The sequence below is a fragment of the Cololabis saira genome, chromosome 6 (genome assembly GCF_033807715.1).
Source record: "Cololabis saira isolate AMF1-May2022 chromosome 6, fColSai1.1, whole genome shotgun sequence".
Lineage (NCBI taxonomy): Eukaryota > Metazoa > Chordata > Actinopteri > Beloniformes > Belonidae > Cololabis > Cololabis saira.
In genome coordinates this window covers 19,413,885-19,428,976 of record NC_084592.1, presented here as the reverse complement: position 1 = coordinate 19,428,976, position 15,092 = coordinate 19,413,885, and the positions used below count along the sequence as shown (strand labels likewise).

At 42.4% G+C, this 15,092-nt stretch overlaps 1 protein-coding gene across 2 annotated transcripts in view; it reads left to right on the top strand.

The window, feature by feature from the left end:
- Positions 1-15,092, top strand: part of myo3b (myosin IIIB) — a 77,907-nt gene that overhangs the window by 44,768 nt on the left and 18,047 nt on the right. For both annotated transcript variants that reach the window (XM_061724471.1, XM_061724470.1), the window contains 7 exons: positions 2,661-2,866; positions 5,501-5,612; positions 6,396-6,558; positions 6,942-7,022; positions 8,410-8,506; positions 9,777-9,828; positions 10,734-10,857. In XM_061724471.1, coding sequence (XP_061580455.1) covers positions 2,661-2,866; positions 5,501-5,612; positions 6,396-6,558; positions 6,942-7,022; positions 8,410-8,506; positions 9,777-9,828; positions 10,734-10,857 — 835 coding nt within the window. The remainder of the gene's footprint in view (positions 1-2,660; positions 2,867-5,500; positions 5,613-6,395; positions 6,559-6,941; positions 7,023-8,409; positions 8,507-9,776; positions 9,829-10,733; positions 10,858-15,092) is intronic.

The following is a 15,092-nucleotide window of genomic DNA, read 5'->3' as shown; positions in this document are numbered from 1 at the left end:
GACGTCACATCCGCAGCCCAGCGCGGGAAATTTGGGCCCGAATTGCAGCACATTTTGCAGCACACAGCCTGTTCAAGGCAAAGGAGAGATACACTAGGATCATTCTTTTGGGTTTGGAACGCTTCATCTGACATTATTACTAGAAAACTTAAAACGTATACGAATTTTTTTCATAAATCCTGCCTCAATCCGGCCTCAAGCTCCTTTAAAACAAGAGTCATCACCAGAAAAATAACTTGTTATTTGACCATGTTCACCTGTTTCAAGTAAATTTTCACTTGAAATAAGTAGAAAAATCTGCCAGTGGGACAAGATTTATCTTCTCATTACAAGCAAAAAAATCTTTTTTTTTTACTAAAAATTAGACATTTTAACTAGAAATAAGACAAATATTCTTGTTAAGATTTTTTGTTTTTGCAGTGTGTGCACTAGTGAAATCGATCATGTTGTTCTGATTTGCATTTGTAGTTATTCTATATGTATTAAGTAATACAAGAATCAATACAAATAGACACAGAGTAATTCCATAAATGTATTAAAAAAACAAACATTTACATTTTCCCTTGAAGCCAAGGTGTGGCGGCTGCCGTACCTTGGCATACCCAATTGACGCCCCTGTCACAACATACCAGGGTTGTGCCTTCAGCCTCTTACAGGGTTCATATCAGACTGAAAAAATACTTGTAACTTTACACAAGTTACCAACTACTGTTTACCCCTACTGGACTGATTTTACTATTCAAGGTTTGTAAACATTGCTGCAATGCTTTAATTTCAGAGATACAATGCCAGACTACAACATTTGCAGACTGTCACTTTGGGCAGCTTGTTATTAGATTTGGCACAGCATCTAATGATCCTGTTAAAAAAATTCCAACTTGCAACCCTTTGTGAAGAAGTTCATACACATTTGATGAACTTGAGCTGTATCAATAACACCTGATATGATGATCAAAGCAGGACCAGAGATAGTTGGAGAGCAGCTAAAATCCGCAGTGGCACTCAACCACTGAAATCAAGACAAATCACGTTTATCATCAAAATAATTCAGTGTTACACAGAGAATTAATCTGATACAATAAACCTCACACTCTAGAAGTTCTGGTTTGTATATATTTTGTACAAATTTAACTCAAAAAGCATTTTAGCTGATCGTCGTCGTTATTTGGCATTAATATGACCAGGCATCAAACGCATGTGCGTAGCTCAGAAGGCCCCTCTTCTCACCTGTCATGTCAAAACTGTCAAACCCTGTCCGCTAATGATCCGCTTCGATTGTTACGGTCACACATGTTGAAGCGCTACGGCTGGGTTTAACCCACACAGCTATCCAACAACCCAATATATATTGTTGTCTTGCTCCAGTGGGAGGCATGGTTGAACACACTTCTTGATTGTGGGTCAGGACTTATTTGCACAGATCCTGTTAACAAGTACAACTATAGAGACCCTGTGGAAGAATTACTTGCATGTTTGCATCGTCATTGTTTGGCCATTCAATCATTTGTCCTGAATATGTGTGAAAATAACCTTTTTCCTTTTTGTGGGAGCTTACTCAATGGCAACATGTTAAGGAATGGAGGTTTTTTCTGTTTTGTTCTCACTCATAACATGTAAAAAAGAAATGGATGAAGCCACCTCAATGTCACCAACTCCTTTGCGAGTTTAAAAGTTTGTCTTTTGTCTGTCCCCTTTTAAATAAGTTAAAGCAGTGGTTTTATGAGTAAGGCACATGTGTAATTCATAATGGCATCAATAAATACACTCACTTTGATACAAACTCACAATTAATGTTCAAATGTAATACAATGAAAGTTGCCTGTCTTTGACACTTTGTACCAATTTGTATATCAAAGTACGACTAGCAAAAGGAGTGATTTAATGGATTAACATCATGAACTTCAGATGTGATGTGAGCTGATTTAGGGTAAAGTGTCTGTTTTGCTTTTTAAATTTTCCACAATCTGTGCTGCCAAATAGCTCGACCGGATAAACAGGTGTCACATATGCCGAAGACATATGTCCTTGTCATAGCTGGCCCCGGTTTGAGTCCTCGACGTCATCCTGTTTAATCTCTGGCCAATTTTTTTATTTTTAATACAGTTATTTATTTCAAATTACCTCATAGTTCTGTTCCGTCTTTATATTCATGTTATTTGAGCAAGTTACTGATGTCCACTCCTTTAGACACGATGCAGATTAATGAAGTTGTTTTTTTCCATCAAGTCTACATCTGCTTCTCTTAGCAAAATGAAAAAGTTTGAACATTTGTTTAATATCTATCATGGATATAAGTAATAAACTACAAAAAAAACGGTATTAGTCGTAGTTTAATTAATTTAGTGGTTGTGGATTTGGGATAACTCTCTGATGTCCGCTGACATTACCAATGTGTATCTAAATCGTTAAAATCTTTACACATACTAGAAAATAGCTTATGAAATAGCTTTCCACTCTCATAACCGCTATGCACGAAAGGGTTAATGCTGATTAATTACTGTTCAGCTTATTATCAGAAGTCTGGGAAAACTCGGATTCCCTTTGAAGTACAAATATCTTTACTTACACTCACAATCTGGAGTCGTATCATCACCACAGTGGGGTGTTCTTGCACCACCTCCTCCTCCCATTGTTTATAGTTCCCTTATTTGTTTCGGCAGTATTCCCTGATGGACTTGTTGTCTAAGATGGTGGTGGGCCAGCCGCACTTTGTGCGCTGCATCAAACCCAACGACGACAGAGAGGCGCTGCGCTTCTGCAAGGAGCGGGTGACGGTGCAGCTGCGCTACACGGGGATCCTGGAGACGGTGAACATCCGCCGACAAGGCTACTCCCACCGCATCCTGTTTGAGGAGTTTGTTATCAGGTAGTGGCGGTGTCGAGATGGGCAGCACCTCCATGCGGCAACCCACACACACAAACACACACACACACACACACTCGCAGAGTGCTGACATAACCCCAGAGGTGGTGCAGAACAAGTGAGCCATGCTCAGCATCACACAAAACATGGGTTCTTTAATTAGATAGAAGTTCACATTGAGCAGAGCAAGAGGCTGACTAATTGGCAGTCATTAGTGATAGAGAAAGATTTAATCCTACAGCTCTTTTAACTGGGAGGATACTCCAGTCTGGAAAATGTGGAAAAAAATTCAAACAGGGAGGAACTGTGATTATAAGGGGAGATGCATTTTAATAGGTTTTCCTTTACTATTCATAAAGAGTTGGTTCTTCCTCTCACTGACCTGAAAATCTCAAATGCAGTCTCCTTGTCCCCTCGGAATTACGTTAGAACACAATTAAAACACGTTTCATCATTAGAAGAACTTTACGTAAGAGTGCTGTTTTTGGTTTTTAAAAATGTAAGACGGAATCTGATCTCTCTACTTTTTAAGATGTCCATCCCCCATATTTTAAAGCAAATACTTAAAGATTGTTTGCCATTAAAAAAGGAAGAAAACAAAAGCCTATTTAGATGTGTTTGTGAGGAAAAAACTCCCAGAGAACTTATATTTGATCAATGTTCCTTTTGAAAAATATTCAGCCACCTCTTATGTGGAGGCTTTTAAGATGATAGGAACTTTAATTAATTTGGGCTTCTGGCCTGTAGGAAACAACTTTGAGACAGCTGGTTCGTTTGCCTGCTCATGGGAGGCTTTAAAAGTGCATGCTTAATATTCGTGAAGTGAAACTCGGAATGACCACATGATGTTTCCTGGCATGTCCTACTTTCACACCCAGTGTTCAGGGCGATTGCTAAAGGATCTTTCATGATCAGGCATGAACATTTTCCCGTTGCCTCTGCAGCCCCAGTGCATGACATGTGACTGTGTGAACAGCAGAGCGTGTTGCTACATTTTTAACCCTTCTTTTGAATCCATATCATCCCACCTGAGCCTGCCAGAAGTCATACAGATGGGCCCGAATGGCTAAACTGCCCCCTTTAGTGAAAAACCGATTTAAATTTGTGCTCTCATATCAAAGGCTTGTCTGATGTTGCAGTGCTTTGTATTTACCATCAAAGAAATAACAGGTATCAACAGGAATTAGTATGAAAGGCTTTAGAGTGAAGCGGAGGGGGAGTTCAAAGAAGTTTTTTTCTTCTTGTTGTTGTTCTCCTTTTTGACCAACAGCAGAGATGAACCAGTAGTTCTGCAGCTTATTTCATAAAGGAGGGTCAAAAACTGAGAGTCATCCAACCCTGTGATGAGAAACCCAAAGTTTCTGGTTTCAGATTGAGGGTTTACAATGACTTCTGGGAACTAAGGCCCCGTTTACACGGAGCAAAAACTGAGGCGTTTTCATGCGTTTTGGCCGTTCGTTTACACGAAAACGGAGCTCAAAGTCACCAAAAACGATCATTTCTGAAAACTCCGGCCAAAGTGGAGATTTTCAAAAACTCCGTTTTCACGTTTGCGTCTAAACAGAGGAAAACGGAGATTTAAGCTTCAGAACGTCACATTATGCAACAGAAACGTCACCAGCGTCATGTGTTTACGGTACAATTTGTTTGGCCACCGTCAATATTTTCTTGTATTTTACCTGTTTTATATTCTAAAGTCACACTTAAATGTAACTCCACTTCTCTGTCACTCCAAACGAAAGACTCTCGTTCCGTCTTGGAAGTAACTGGCAGTCCAGGCTGATTTATGGTTCCGCGTTACACCAACGCAGAGCCTACGGCGTAGGGTACGCGGCGACGCGCACCGTACGTAGGCTACGCCATCGTATTAACGCGGAACCATATTATTCAGCCTTCACACGTGTCATTTGTTGACGTATTTTTCCAGGACTCTGATTGGCTAGCATGACTTTACGCTTCTCGTTACACTGCCCCTTGTAGGTTTGGCTGCTCATAGCACCTTAACAGCATATTTATGCGGGTTCGTGTAAACGAAGAGATTTTGAAAACGATCTCGTGTAAACGATGGAATTTTTCAAAACGTAGAGGGGGAAATATCCGTTTTTGTAAATACCCGGCTATGTGTAAACGGAGTGTTTCAAGCTCTTGCACTGCGAATATAAGAAGACATCATCAGTGGAGCTCCATTCCCATGTTTCACCATGGCAACGCTGGCTAAACAGAAGAGGGCCTCGTTAGAGTTTTTATTGCAACACTGAAAGAGAAATTGCAAGTTAATGTATAATTAATATATTTAATATCTGTTATAATATTGTATGATTGATTAGGGGTGGAATATATGTGAATTATTAACAACATTATTAGAGGAGAAGCCTCAGTTTCTGTTGCACGCTTCATTCTGTGGATGCTGCACGGACAAAATAATCTTCTTCCCTCTTCTTCCCCCACATTTTTCCATCTTGCTGCATTATTTGAACTGTTTGGCAACATTTCTTTGTAAATGTTCTGTTGTTGTTATGTCGTTATCAGTCGTCATTATCAAATGTAAAAAATATGCATAAAAAGCGTGGTTGTTCTGGTTGGCTGTCACTGCATTTCATGAAATTATTAAATGTTTTGCCCTTTTGCCTCTCACAGATATTACTACCTTGCATTTCGAGCTCACCAGATGCCCGAGACCAGCAAAGAGAACGCAGTTGCCATATTGGAACGGGCCAAACTGGAGGGCTGGGTGCTGGGCAAGACAAAGGTAGTGGGGTTTTCACACACAAAAGTTAAACACTGAGGAAATTGTGAGTTTTTTTGATTACGTTCACACTGCATTTCCCAAGTGACCCAAATCCGATTTTTTGCTCATATGTGACTCAGATCTGATTTGTTTATGACAGTGTGAACAGCACAAGTCACATGGAATCTGATCTTTTCAAATCAGATTCAGGTCGCTTCCATATGTGGTTCTAAATCAGATACAGGTCTGATGTTTTGCAATGCGACCTCAGTGTGAACAGCCAGGTCGGAATTAATACGACTTTGACGTCACTTGAGAGCGACCGTTGTCATAATACTGCGCCGGCGGGGGCGGGAGTCACTCGCAAGTCACTCGGATTATTAAAAATGTGGCTTTCTTTCTCCTCCTCCTCCTCTTCATTAACACTTGCTCACAGTTTCGTCGGCTTCCACCACACAACAACTTCAAAATATACCCATGTACGCTCACTTCTGTTGCCTCCATGTTTACCGCCGTATGACGGCGTGCTGCGTGTGACGTCTTTGTTATTGTTCCTCTGCGCATGCGGGTCAGTTCAGGGCCGCGATGCGTTCACACTCGAGTCTGATATAGGACACATTTTAAAAGATAATGTGAACAGCCACACAAAAAAATCGGATATGGGAACAAATCGGAATTGAGCATTAAGGCCTGCAGTGTGAACGTAGTCTTTGAGTGGATCAGCTCTGATGGGGGAGGGGCTGAGTTCAAAATGGACATGAAGCCATGTCTGGATGTTGTAAGCAGGACTGGTTGTACTTTCAGGTTTTTCTCAAGTACTACCACGCAGAGCAGCTAAACCTGCTGCTGCGGGAGGTTATCGCTCGCGTGGTGGTGATGCAAGCTTACACCAAAGGCTGGCTCGGTGCCCGACGTTACCGGAAAGAGAAGGGGAAGAGAAACCACGGGGCCGTCGTCATTCAGTCAGGTATACTTTTAACAACTGAACATGAGCGATTCAATCTTAAGTCAAAAATATGCAAAATAAAAGTCTTGATTTGTTGATGAAACAGTTTTGATGCTGATCTGATTTCCGGTTTCTCAGGGACCTGTAGTTGAGTCGTGTTTTTGAACCTTCATGAAAGAGATAGTTTGATAACCACAGCTTGACCCACGAGGGTTAAGAGCAATGCTTCAGAGCAAACAATAAGACCTCGGAGAGTTCAAAAGGATCCATTCCTCTGCCACCTGGTTTAGCAGTGTTTTGAAGTGGGATCTTGTGTAGTATGCACGGTCTATTTTGTTTCAAAGTGGTGGGTCAGCAACAATCTTTTGCACACACGCACACATTATGTCTTTATGTTTCTCCAGCCTGGAGGGGCTACGTTGCGCGGCAGAATCTCAAGCAAATGAAAAAGGAACGGGAAGAAGCCGCGGTCCTCATACAGTCAGGTAAAGACATGAGTACTTGTAAACTTGTAGTCCAGTGTCAGGCGGAAATTTGTGTATTTTTATTCAAAGAGTTTGAAAAAGGCCTAAAAAAAAAAACCTTACATCTTTGTGAAACACCTTTTTGATCTCCACGAGTGGCCTGCGAAATAGTAATAATTAATTATTAATGCAACACAGAGAAGCTTTTGAAAGTTTGGGCAGCATTTGGTCCCCATGTTTCAGAAGAACAGTGCATACCGAGATCCTTCTTTCCTTTCATCTCCTTCCCAGTAAAGGCAAGAGAGGGGCTTATCCCTTCTGTTTCCTCACGACTTCCTCTCTCAAATTCCTGGCCTATTACACAGCTCTCGCATACCAGAAACAAGATGCGTTTTTATACTGTCAACCTTTTCATCTGAAATGTAAATTAATTCTTACTCAGTGTGCCTTGACGAAGATCAAAGTGGGCACATTAACCTTCCCAGCCTCGCCCCCCCAGTTCTTGGAGCCTCTCACTGGAGGACAAGAGAGGGTGCCAAAAGGGGCAGGAGAGAGGAGGGCTGGGGGAGGAGATTTGGCTTTGTTTCCCCTGGCTCTCCTAAGGGCTGCCCTCATCTGGCACATGGAGCATCTCAGTCGCCTGTACACCTTGTGTAAATGTGCTCCATTAAGCCCTTGTAAATAAAGCTGCAGAATGGGTAAACACGGGTTTGGTGTGAGGAAATCCTCTCTGTCGCCGCCGTCTTTCTTTAAAGAGAAGTGTGTTTGTGTGTGGCCGCTGGGGTTCATGGGGAGGGGAGGGGAGGGGAGGAACCTGAACCTGACATAAGTGGGGCCTCAGCCCCCGGCCCCCCTCAGCCCCCCAGAGCACTCCAGCGCATTCACATTGTGTGTTCTCTGCAGCTTATAGCCTTTGAGGTGGGCCGCATTTGCATTTTGAAAATAAACAGATGCCTTTCAAATGTATGAGCCTGGTGGCTTCTCAGATCTCAGCGGGGCCTGGAGGACATGCTCACCATCGATCAGATTAGAGCATGCAAAATAGAACCATTCCTCAACAATGTACTTGAGCTTTCTTTTGCCGTGCATATAATTCTACCAGAAAAACACAAAGCAGATTGACAAGGGTAACTCAGCAAGCTCCTCTTTAGTATCTGAGCCCAGTGTGTGTCAGTTATCACTGTATTCCTACTACTACACCACAGGCCTTTAATGCATGCTAAATTAATTTCTCTTCCACCAATCGAATCCAGCGTTTTGATTCAAAAAGGCTAAGTGCAGTTGTTAATTGTGTTAATTACCTTGAATGACACGTGATAACGCGAGTGTAATTTCGAGCGATGACAGCAGGAGGAAGATGATTTTTTTGACCATGTGAGGGAATGTCTGACACCCACATCCTGTGTAGTTTACAGGGGCCATCGGGCGCGTCAGGACCGTGGATCCCAGGGGGACAGATGTCACCCAGAGTGTGCAGGAACGACCACCAATGAGAAGCATACGGGGTGAGCTTTGGTCCCCCGACGGCATCTTCGCCTGCAATCATTTTGTGCTTTCTTTGTTCTTCATTGTGCAGAAAATAGTAATGAAAAATGACAATGAGGCTTTCATTAAGAGGACTTCACATACTGTACCTGTCAATCATCTTTACCACCTCTTGATGGGCTACGTTTACAGTATAATGTTGGGTTGGGTTTTTTTTTCATCCCAAACGAGGAAACTCCTCCCTTCGCACCGCCTCTCTCAGCTTTATAAATGTAATAAATAACTTTCCACCAAGATAGCACACTTGTCTGACCACAAATGGGGCTGGGCGCTGTGCTGGTATCCAGATGTATGAGCTGAGGACTTCATGTTTATGCAGCTTGTAGGCAGGCCAGTCATTAAGGAAGTATGTGCTAGAGAGGAGAACAGCCGACTGGCTGAACGGCAGCGCAGGAGGTCACAATGGCAGCTTTTCAGTCTAATTTAGATCAAATATCACAAATCCCCTGAATGCTCTTGAATGATTTTTGAATAGAGAGGAAAAAAAATATTTCCCAAAGGAAAGAAAAGGACAAAAACCTCTCTGTGGAGCTGCGTATCAGTGAATCTCTTCACATGAGAAAGAAGCCGCGTTCAAATATTTGGTAAATTCTTATTTATTTTTTTTTGGTCAACATTCCTCTCAAGACTTCAACTCCAAAATACTAGATTTACACATCTGAAAGTGTTATGCTTGTTGTATACTCAAACTGAGCTGAGCCTCATTGGGGATTTTTCCCTCCATGTTTACAATCGTATTCCTTGGTGAGAAAAAACTTCAAACCTCCACTTAACAATTCTGTTTAATCAGTGTTGGAATCTCTCCATATATATTAATTTTGACAAGATCTGGCCCCCTTTTCCCTCTGTAAGATCTACATTCTCACCTACATGCTGTTCTTTTCCCTTTTGATATCCCTCCTCTCTGCCACGCATGAATTGGGTGTTTGCATCCAAGCTGCAGAGCTTCCAGTTGCATCACAAATTCCAAAATTGGATGAGATTTCATTTCTCCCGACTCGGAGCATGAGTGCGACTGGCATGTACCGTCGGGCGTACAGATGTTATGGTGTTTGGCGTTTGTTTTTTTTAAATAATGCAGCACAAGTGATAAGGCACCACCTTGCGCTCTGCAAATTGCATAATCTTAAACCGGTGATAATTAAAGACAAAGCAAATGATTATATTCCAAGCAGTTATGTCGTGCTTTTTCATACTCGTGTCAGTTAAAAATGCTTCCTACTTCCACAGGTATGGCCTAAGGAGCAAGGAAACGCATGCAAAAGACATACATAAAGGAACTGTAAGTCACAGAATATCAATGAGCATTTTCTTATGCCTGACTTTAGCGGTATATGTAAAATACTTCTGGTCTACAAAGCAGCTTTAACCCAGATTATTCTTTGGGAATTTTTTTGAGTCCTTGAGACAAAAGAGTTCTCTTGCTCCAACCTCCATCTCAGCGGAGAAGACAGGGTGGTACAGGAACGAGAGAATCAAAAGGCTGGAAATTCACGGCTGAGAATAAATGCTCGCTCTTCCCCGAGGTGATTTGTCTTTGCGCTCCTCTTTCTACAGATGTTAGACCCCTTTTTTAGTAAAGACCTGAGGTTCTTTGGTAGCACTTTGATATCCTGCTCGGATTCAATATGTGAAATAGAAGAGCCACTCCGTGACTTGGAGCACATCACAGTCTTTGAAGTCTGATCCAATTTTTGCTGCTCACCATTTGATGTTGAAAGGATGAAATGAGGAAAATGTACAGTTTTTGCCAGTAACTCTGCTGAGCATATGTAAGATTAAAAAAGCAAAATCCTTTGGAGGATGTACTTAGAAATGTTAAGCAGATTAATACTTTCCTATAGCTCTTTTATTCAAAGATAAAATTAAATATGAGAGGAAGTCTGTATGTGCTGTTTTTCACCCTCACAATTAAGTCAGTGTTATGCTGTTTGCTAGGAGGTAGGGCTAGTAAAGGGGGATATGCAATTGCATTAGCATTTGATTAACATTGCAAAGCACATTAATGGGTTTGGGTTATGAGTGCCAAATTGTAAATAAATGAATACAGCATCTACATGACTAAATTGGAAAAAAAAAATAAGAAAAAAAAGAACACATTGCATGGCTTGTTTTAACTTGTATCTATTCATCCGCTGCTTTCATTGACTCCACTCTTCTGGGTGTGTTTACGCCTCCTCTTTCAAGGTTGGTTCTGACAGCCAAGACAGGGAAGTGAAAGACATCAAGAGAGACAAAGGCAGAGCAGAGGACAGAGTAACGAAGCCTCGCAGGGAGACAGCCAGGCTGCGAGACGTGCAGTGTAAACAAGGTAAGCCCAAGCACAGAGCTGGCGGGTGCAGGTAATTACACAAAGAGACAGCAGAAATCCCGCTTTAATGGATAAAGTGCCGTTTTTAATACAGAACCCCTTTCAACCTTTTCATCCCAGCCAATCCTCTGCTGCCATTCGTTGTTGACAGCAAGAGAGAGAGGCATTATGGGTGATCATTTCTGCGGTATTTTAATAACCCAGGTCAGCTTATCATGAACGTCTCAGGGCAAGTTGAGGGGGGGGGGGGTTTCAAAGTGGCAGGAGCACTTCAAAGCTTTCATTCTCCCACATGGCGGGCCCTTCACTAAGGATCTCATCAGTGACTTTAATAGACCTGCACAGTAACGGTGACAAGAAAATACACAAACCCTGATTTGTTGAACATGTGTTTGCTTTGCTTTTTGCCCCAGGTGATGAATTACATTAATTCCCGCCTGCCTGGAAGGCTGAGTGGGTTTGGGCCTGGGATTGTGGCCGTCGCCCACCCCACCGCTAGGGCAGCCTCGGTAACGGGGGCCCGGGCCCTTCATTAATGTTATTAGAGGGGTGTGAGGTAAGAGGCCGAGGTGGAATAGCGTTTAGCAGCGCGGCTGAGAGATTACGGGGATTACAGATGATAATGTAACAGACAGGGCTCTCCAGCGGGCCCGGGATTAGTGTCAGCGCGCCACAGCAGGTCCGGGTTAGATAGCAGCTAATTCGGTAATGCTGCATACAGGTGACCCCCGCTCCCAGGCATCGCGGCAGCTGAGGGGGGGGCGGCGTTTGATGAATTCATAATGTCAGAATGATTATGGAGAGAAACATTACAATTTTGTTCAACTGTGTGTTTGTTCTTGTATCACTGGAGGCATCAGTCAGTGGACGCAGAGGCTCGAATTAAAAGCTGACTGGCATCCATCTTTATTTACACAAAGAGCAATGAAACTTCCTTCAGTGATTTTTTTTTTTTTTTTTTTTTTCTCCACTGTGACACCAAAACTTTAGCGTTTTGAGCCATGAAATGTGGGGGTGTTCTCTTCAAACTGTCATGTATTACACTCAGCGCTAGTTTTTCTGTCTGGTGATCATCTTACTTTTATTGTGGGCAAGAATAATGATCCCCTTTCTTTAATAGATTATTTATTCAGCGAACCTTCAAAGCCATGGAGAAGAAATGCCATCACAGATGAAAATAAAGCATTAAAATTCAATTTGATCGTTTTATTCAGTCTATTTTGCATCTGGGGCCTGTCTACTATCTCCTTAGGTATTTTAAAGGTATTTCTGAAAGAAATGTCTATTTGCATCACCTTTTTTTTTTTATTTGAATGTGTCTGTTTATAAAAAAGAATAAAGCAGGTTGATATTTTAATGAAGCTTCTTTCTATGACAGACTTTGAAAAGGACACATTTAGAGGATTCAAGACCGTTGGCCAATAAAAAGATGTGTTTTTTTAATGTTGTGATGACTTTGGATTGATCAAAACCATGGACTCAAGGTTTTATTTGCGAGTTGGTAACTTTTAATTATTTAAAAACATTTCTGCTTTTCTGCGATTAACAATATTTATCAGGCAGTATTGACCCGTTAGGTGATGTAAAAGGTCTCTCTCTCAGGTATTGTCACCTCCTTTCCTGTCTCGTTTACATTGCTAAGCCTGCTCGTGGCATCTTCAGGAAGCCCCATTTGAATATGTTGATGGAGGCCACAGTGGCTCAGGGACCCAGGGCACACTTTGATCCCCTCAGATCTGAGGGGGCCCGTTTTCTTATCCTGAGGTTCAGCGAGTCATGGAAGCCTTGCCCTGCCAGATGTTTGGAGACCAGGCTCCTTCCTGCGTCTCATCCTGCTGTCGCCTCTGGTGATCGCATCGTATCGCCCGGGCTGGAGCTCAACCTGGAGTGTTTCAGGACACCAGTGGATAGAAAGAAGAAAAAAAAAAAAGGAAAATTAACCATGGAAATCGAATTACTCCACCCCTCCACACATCCTCACGCACTCTGCACTCTGCCCCCATAATGCTAAAACACCACAGCGTGACCCGACGGACGCCGGGTCTTTACTGCATGATTTAACAAAGCCCGGATAGATCCATTTCACTGTAAATCTGACACCTGGCTAATCGACTGTTCTCACTCTTTAAGCAAATACCCACGGTGATGTATTTTATGGTAGAAAAAGGCAGCATTAAAGCACTTTGTACTCCAGGCTCTCCAAGAGAGTCTGAGGAAACCAACCTTTTGATTTCTCCATGTTTTGTCAGTGGGGGAGAAAAAAAAAGAAAAAGAAAGTTACACATCCACAGTGTAGTCTTGTAAGCTGCACATACAAGACGATGTCACCTCTTGTCACCTGTCTCCCGATCCTGAATATTAATGCAACATGTTTTGGAATTGACTCACAGAGACGCATGCAGAGAGAAAGCCTTTGCTAGCAAGCAGCAGATATGATCAGAGCGCTGCTTATGCTGCTCAGCGTGGTAAACAGGATGGTGCCGAGGATCAGTCAGAGCTGACTTTATGGTTTATGAAAGCTGAGCTACTTATGTTAACAGGCTTTTTGAAGATTATATTTGTGGTAAACATACATGTCAAGAGAGACGTGATAAAGTGGAGCCCAAACACAGAACCTAATTACCTCCGTGCACCTCGGAAGATGGTTAACCTGGTCATTTTAGAGGATGAAACAACAAGACGGGGAGAGGAAGATGGCTCGAGTAATGTTCGCTTTATGTCCCCTTAGTGCTTAACACGGTTCAGTCAATAGGAATTGATTTTGTTTGGCGCTTTGAGCTCTTTCTGTGCTTTATGGCTGCAAACCGGGAGAGCTCCTTGGAGATGTGGATGCACTTTTACCCGCACTGAGGTCATCCCACGCTCACAAGTGCATCTCACTCTCCTTGCTTTTTCGCTCTTAAACAACTTCCCACACAACCTCCCTGGAGGTTTGCAGTCACCAGGTGCTGCTCCACAACCCTCCACTGCCAACGTAACCTAAGCAGCAGCAGCGGCGGCATCACTGTATCAACATGCATCTGCCAGACAAATGATCCACCCCCTCCATGTTCGCTACACAAATACTCTCCCACCCTCTTCGCTGACTCTCAGCCTTTTTGATTTATCTGTCTGTCTCTACGTATCGCGGCGTCTCAACCGGATGCCTTCAGTTTTAGGCAAATTACAGGCTCGGTGTAGCGGCAGCGGAGATTTGGAGGGGATAGGAAAGACTCAACTTAACGGAAGGAGTTGCCTCTGTCTGACGCTACCTACGTAATCCTCTTAATGTCAGTGGGAGTCGTTAACAGGATGTACTTCCAAACTACTCATCATCACAGTTCCAGCAGAATAATCTCCCCAGACATGAAATCAAGGTGAAAAATGATGATCAGAGTTCTCTGTAATTTTTGTGCGTGTAGATCGAGTCAGTCGACGTACTTCAGCAAAGTTATTTTTTCTCTTTTTTAAATTTCCTTTAAGTTTTGTAGTGTTGATGGAAGGGTTATATTTTTATTTAAGAAAATTACTGAGTATTCAGCTCATTATGAGAGACATGAATGGCTTTGGTTTGCATATTTAAAAGTAGTCTTGGCTTCCTTTTCTTGTCATTCAACTCTATTCACGTCTTCTACTCGTCTTGTTGGGTCACTTTTTTTTATAAATTGGATGTGTGAAAGATTTTGACAGTGATTGACCTCTGAAAACTTCAGAGATTTGTTATCCCTGCAAACATTTTCTCCAGGAGTCAAAGTTCCAAAATCGCTGTCAGGGGAAATGATTGATTTCGGTGTGAAAAATAGCCTGTAAGTAAAAACATCCTCTGCTTCCGTTAGTGAAAACAGATGCAGGAACTGCCCCGTTCCAGCATTATCTGCTATACTTGATCAGTTTGTCCTCTAATTTAAAGCACATGAGTTGTTATTGAAGAATGATGTCTCAAAATGGAAGAAAAATAACTTCCTTCAAAAGTTTCTGGAAATCCTCTTCAGCTAAAAATATCTGTCGAGGACTAAAGTCTGTATTTGTGTGTCCATCTGCGTGTTTCTGTGTGCTTGTGAGCATGTGTTTGTGTGTTTGAGAAGAGGCCGTTGTGAAGCAGAGAGTGGGGTCTGGGTTGCACATGCTTCATTTAGACATCAAAGGCACCTCCTGATGATTTTTCCTTATAATCCATGCCTTTTGGTGCCTCTGCTCCCTCCATCTGAATAAGCAAAACCCAAGTGGTTCTGCGTGGTCTGGGAGTAGTCAGGTGA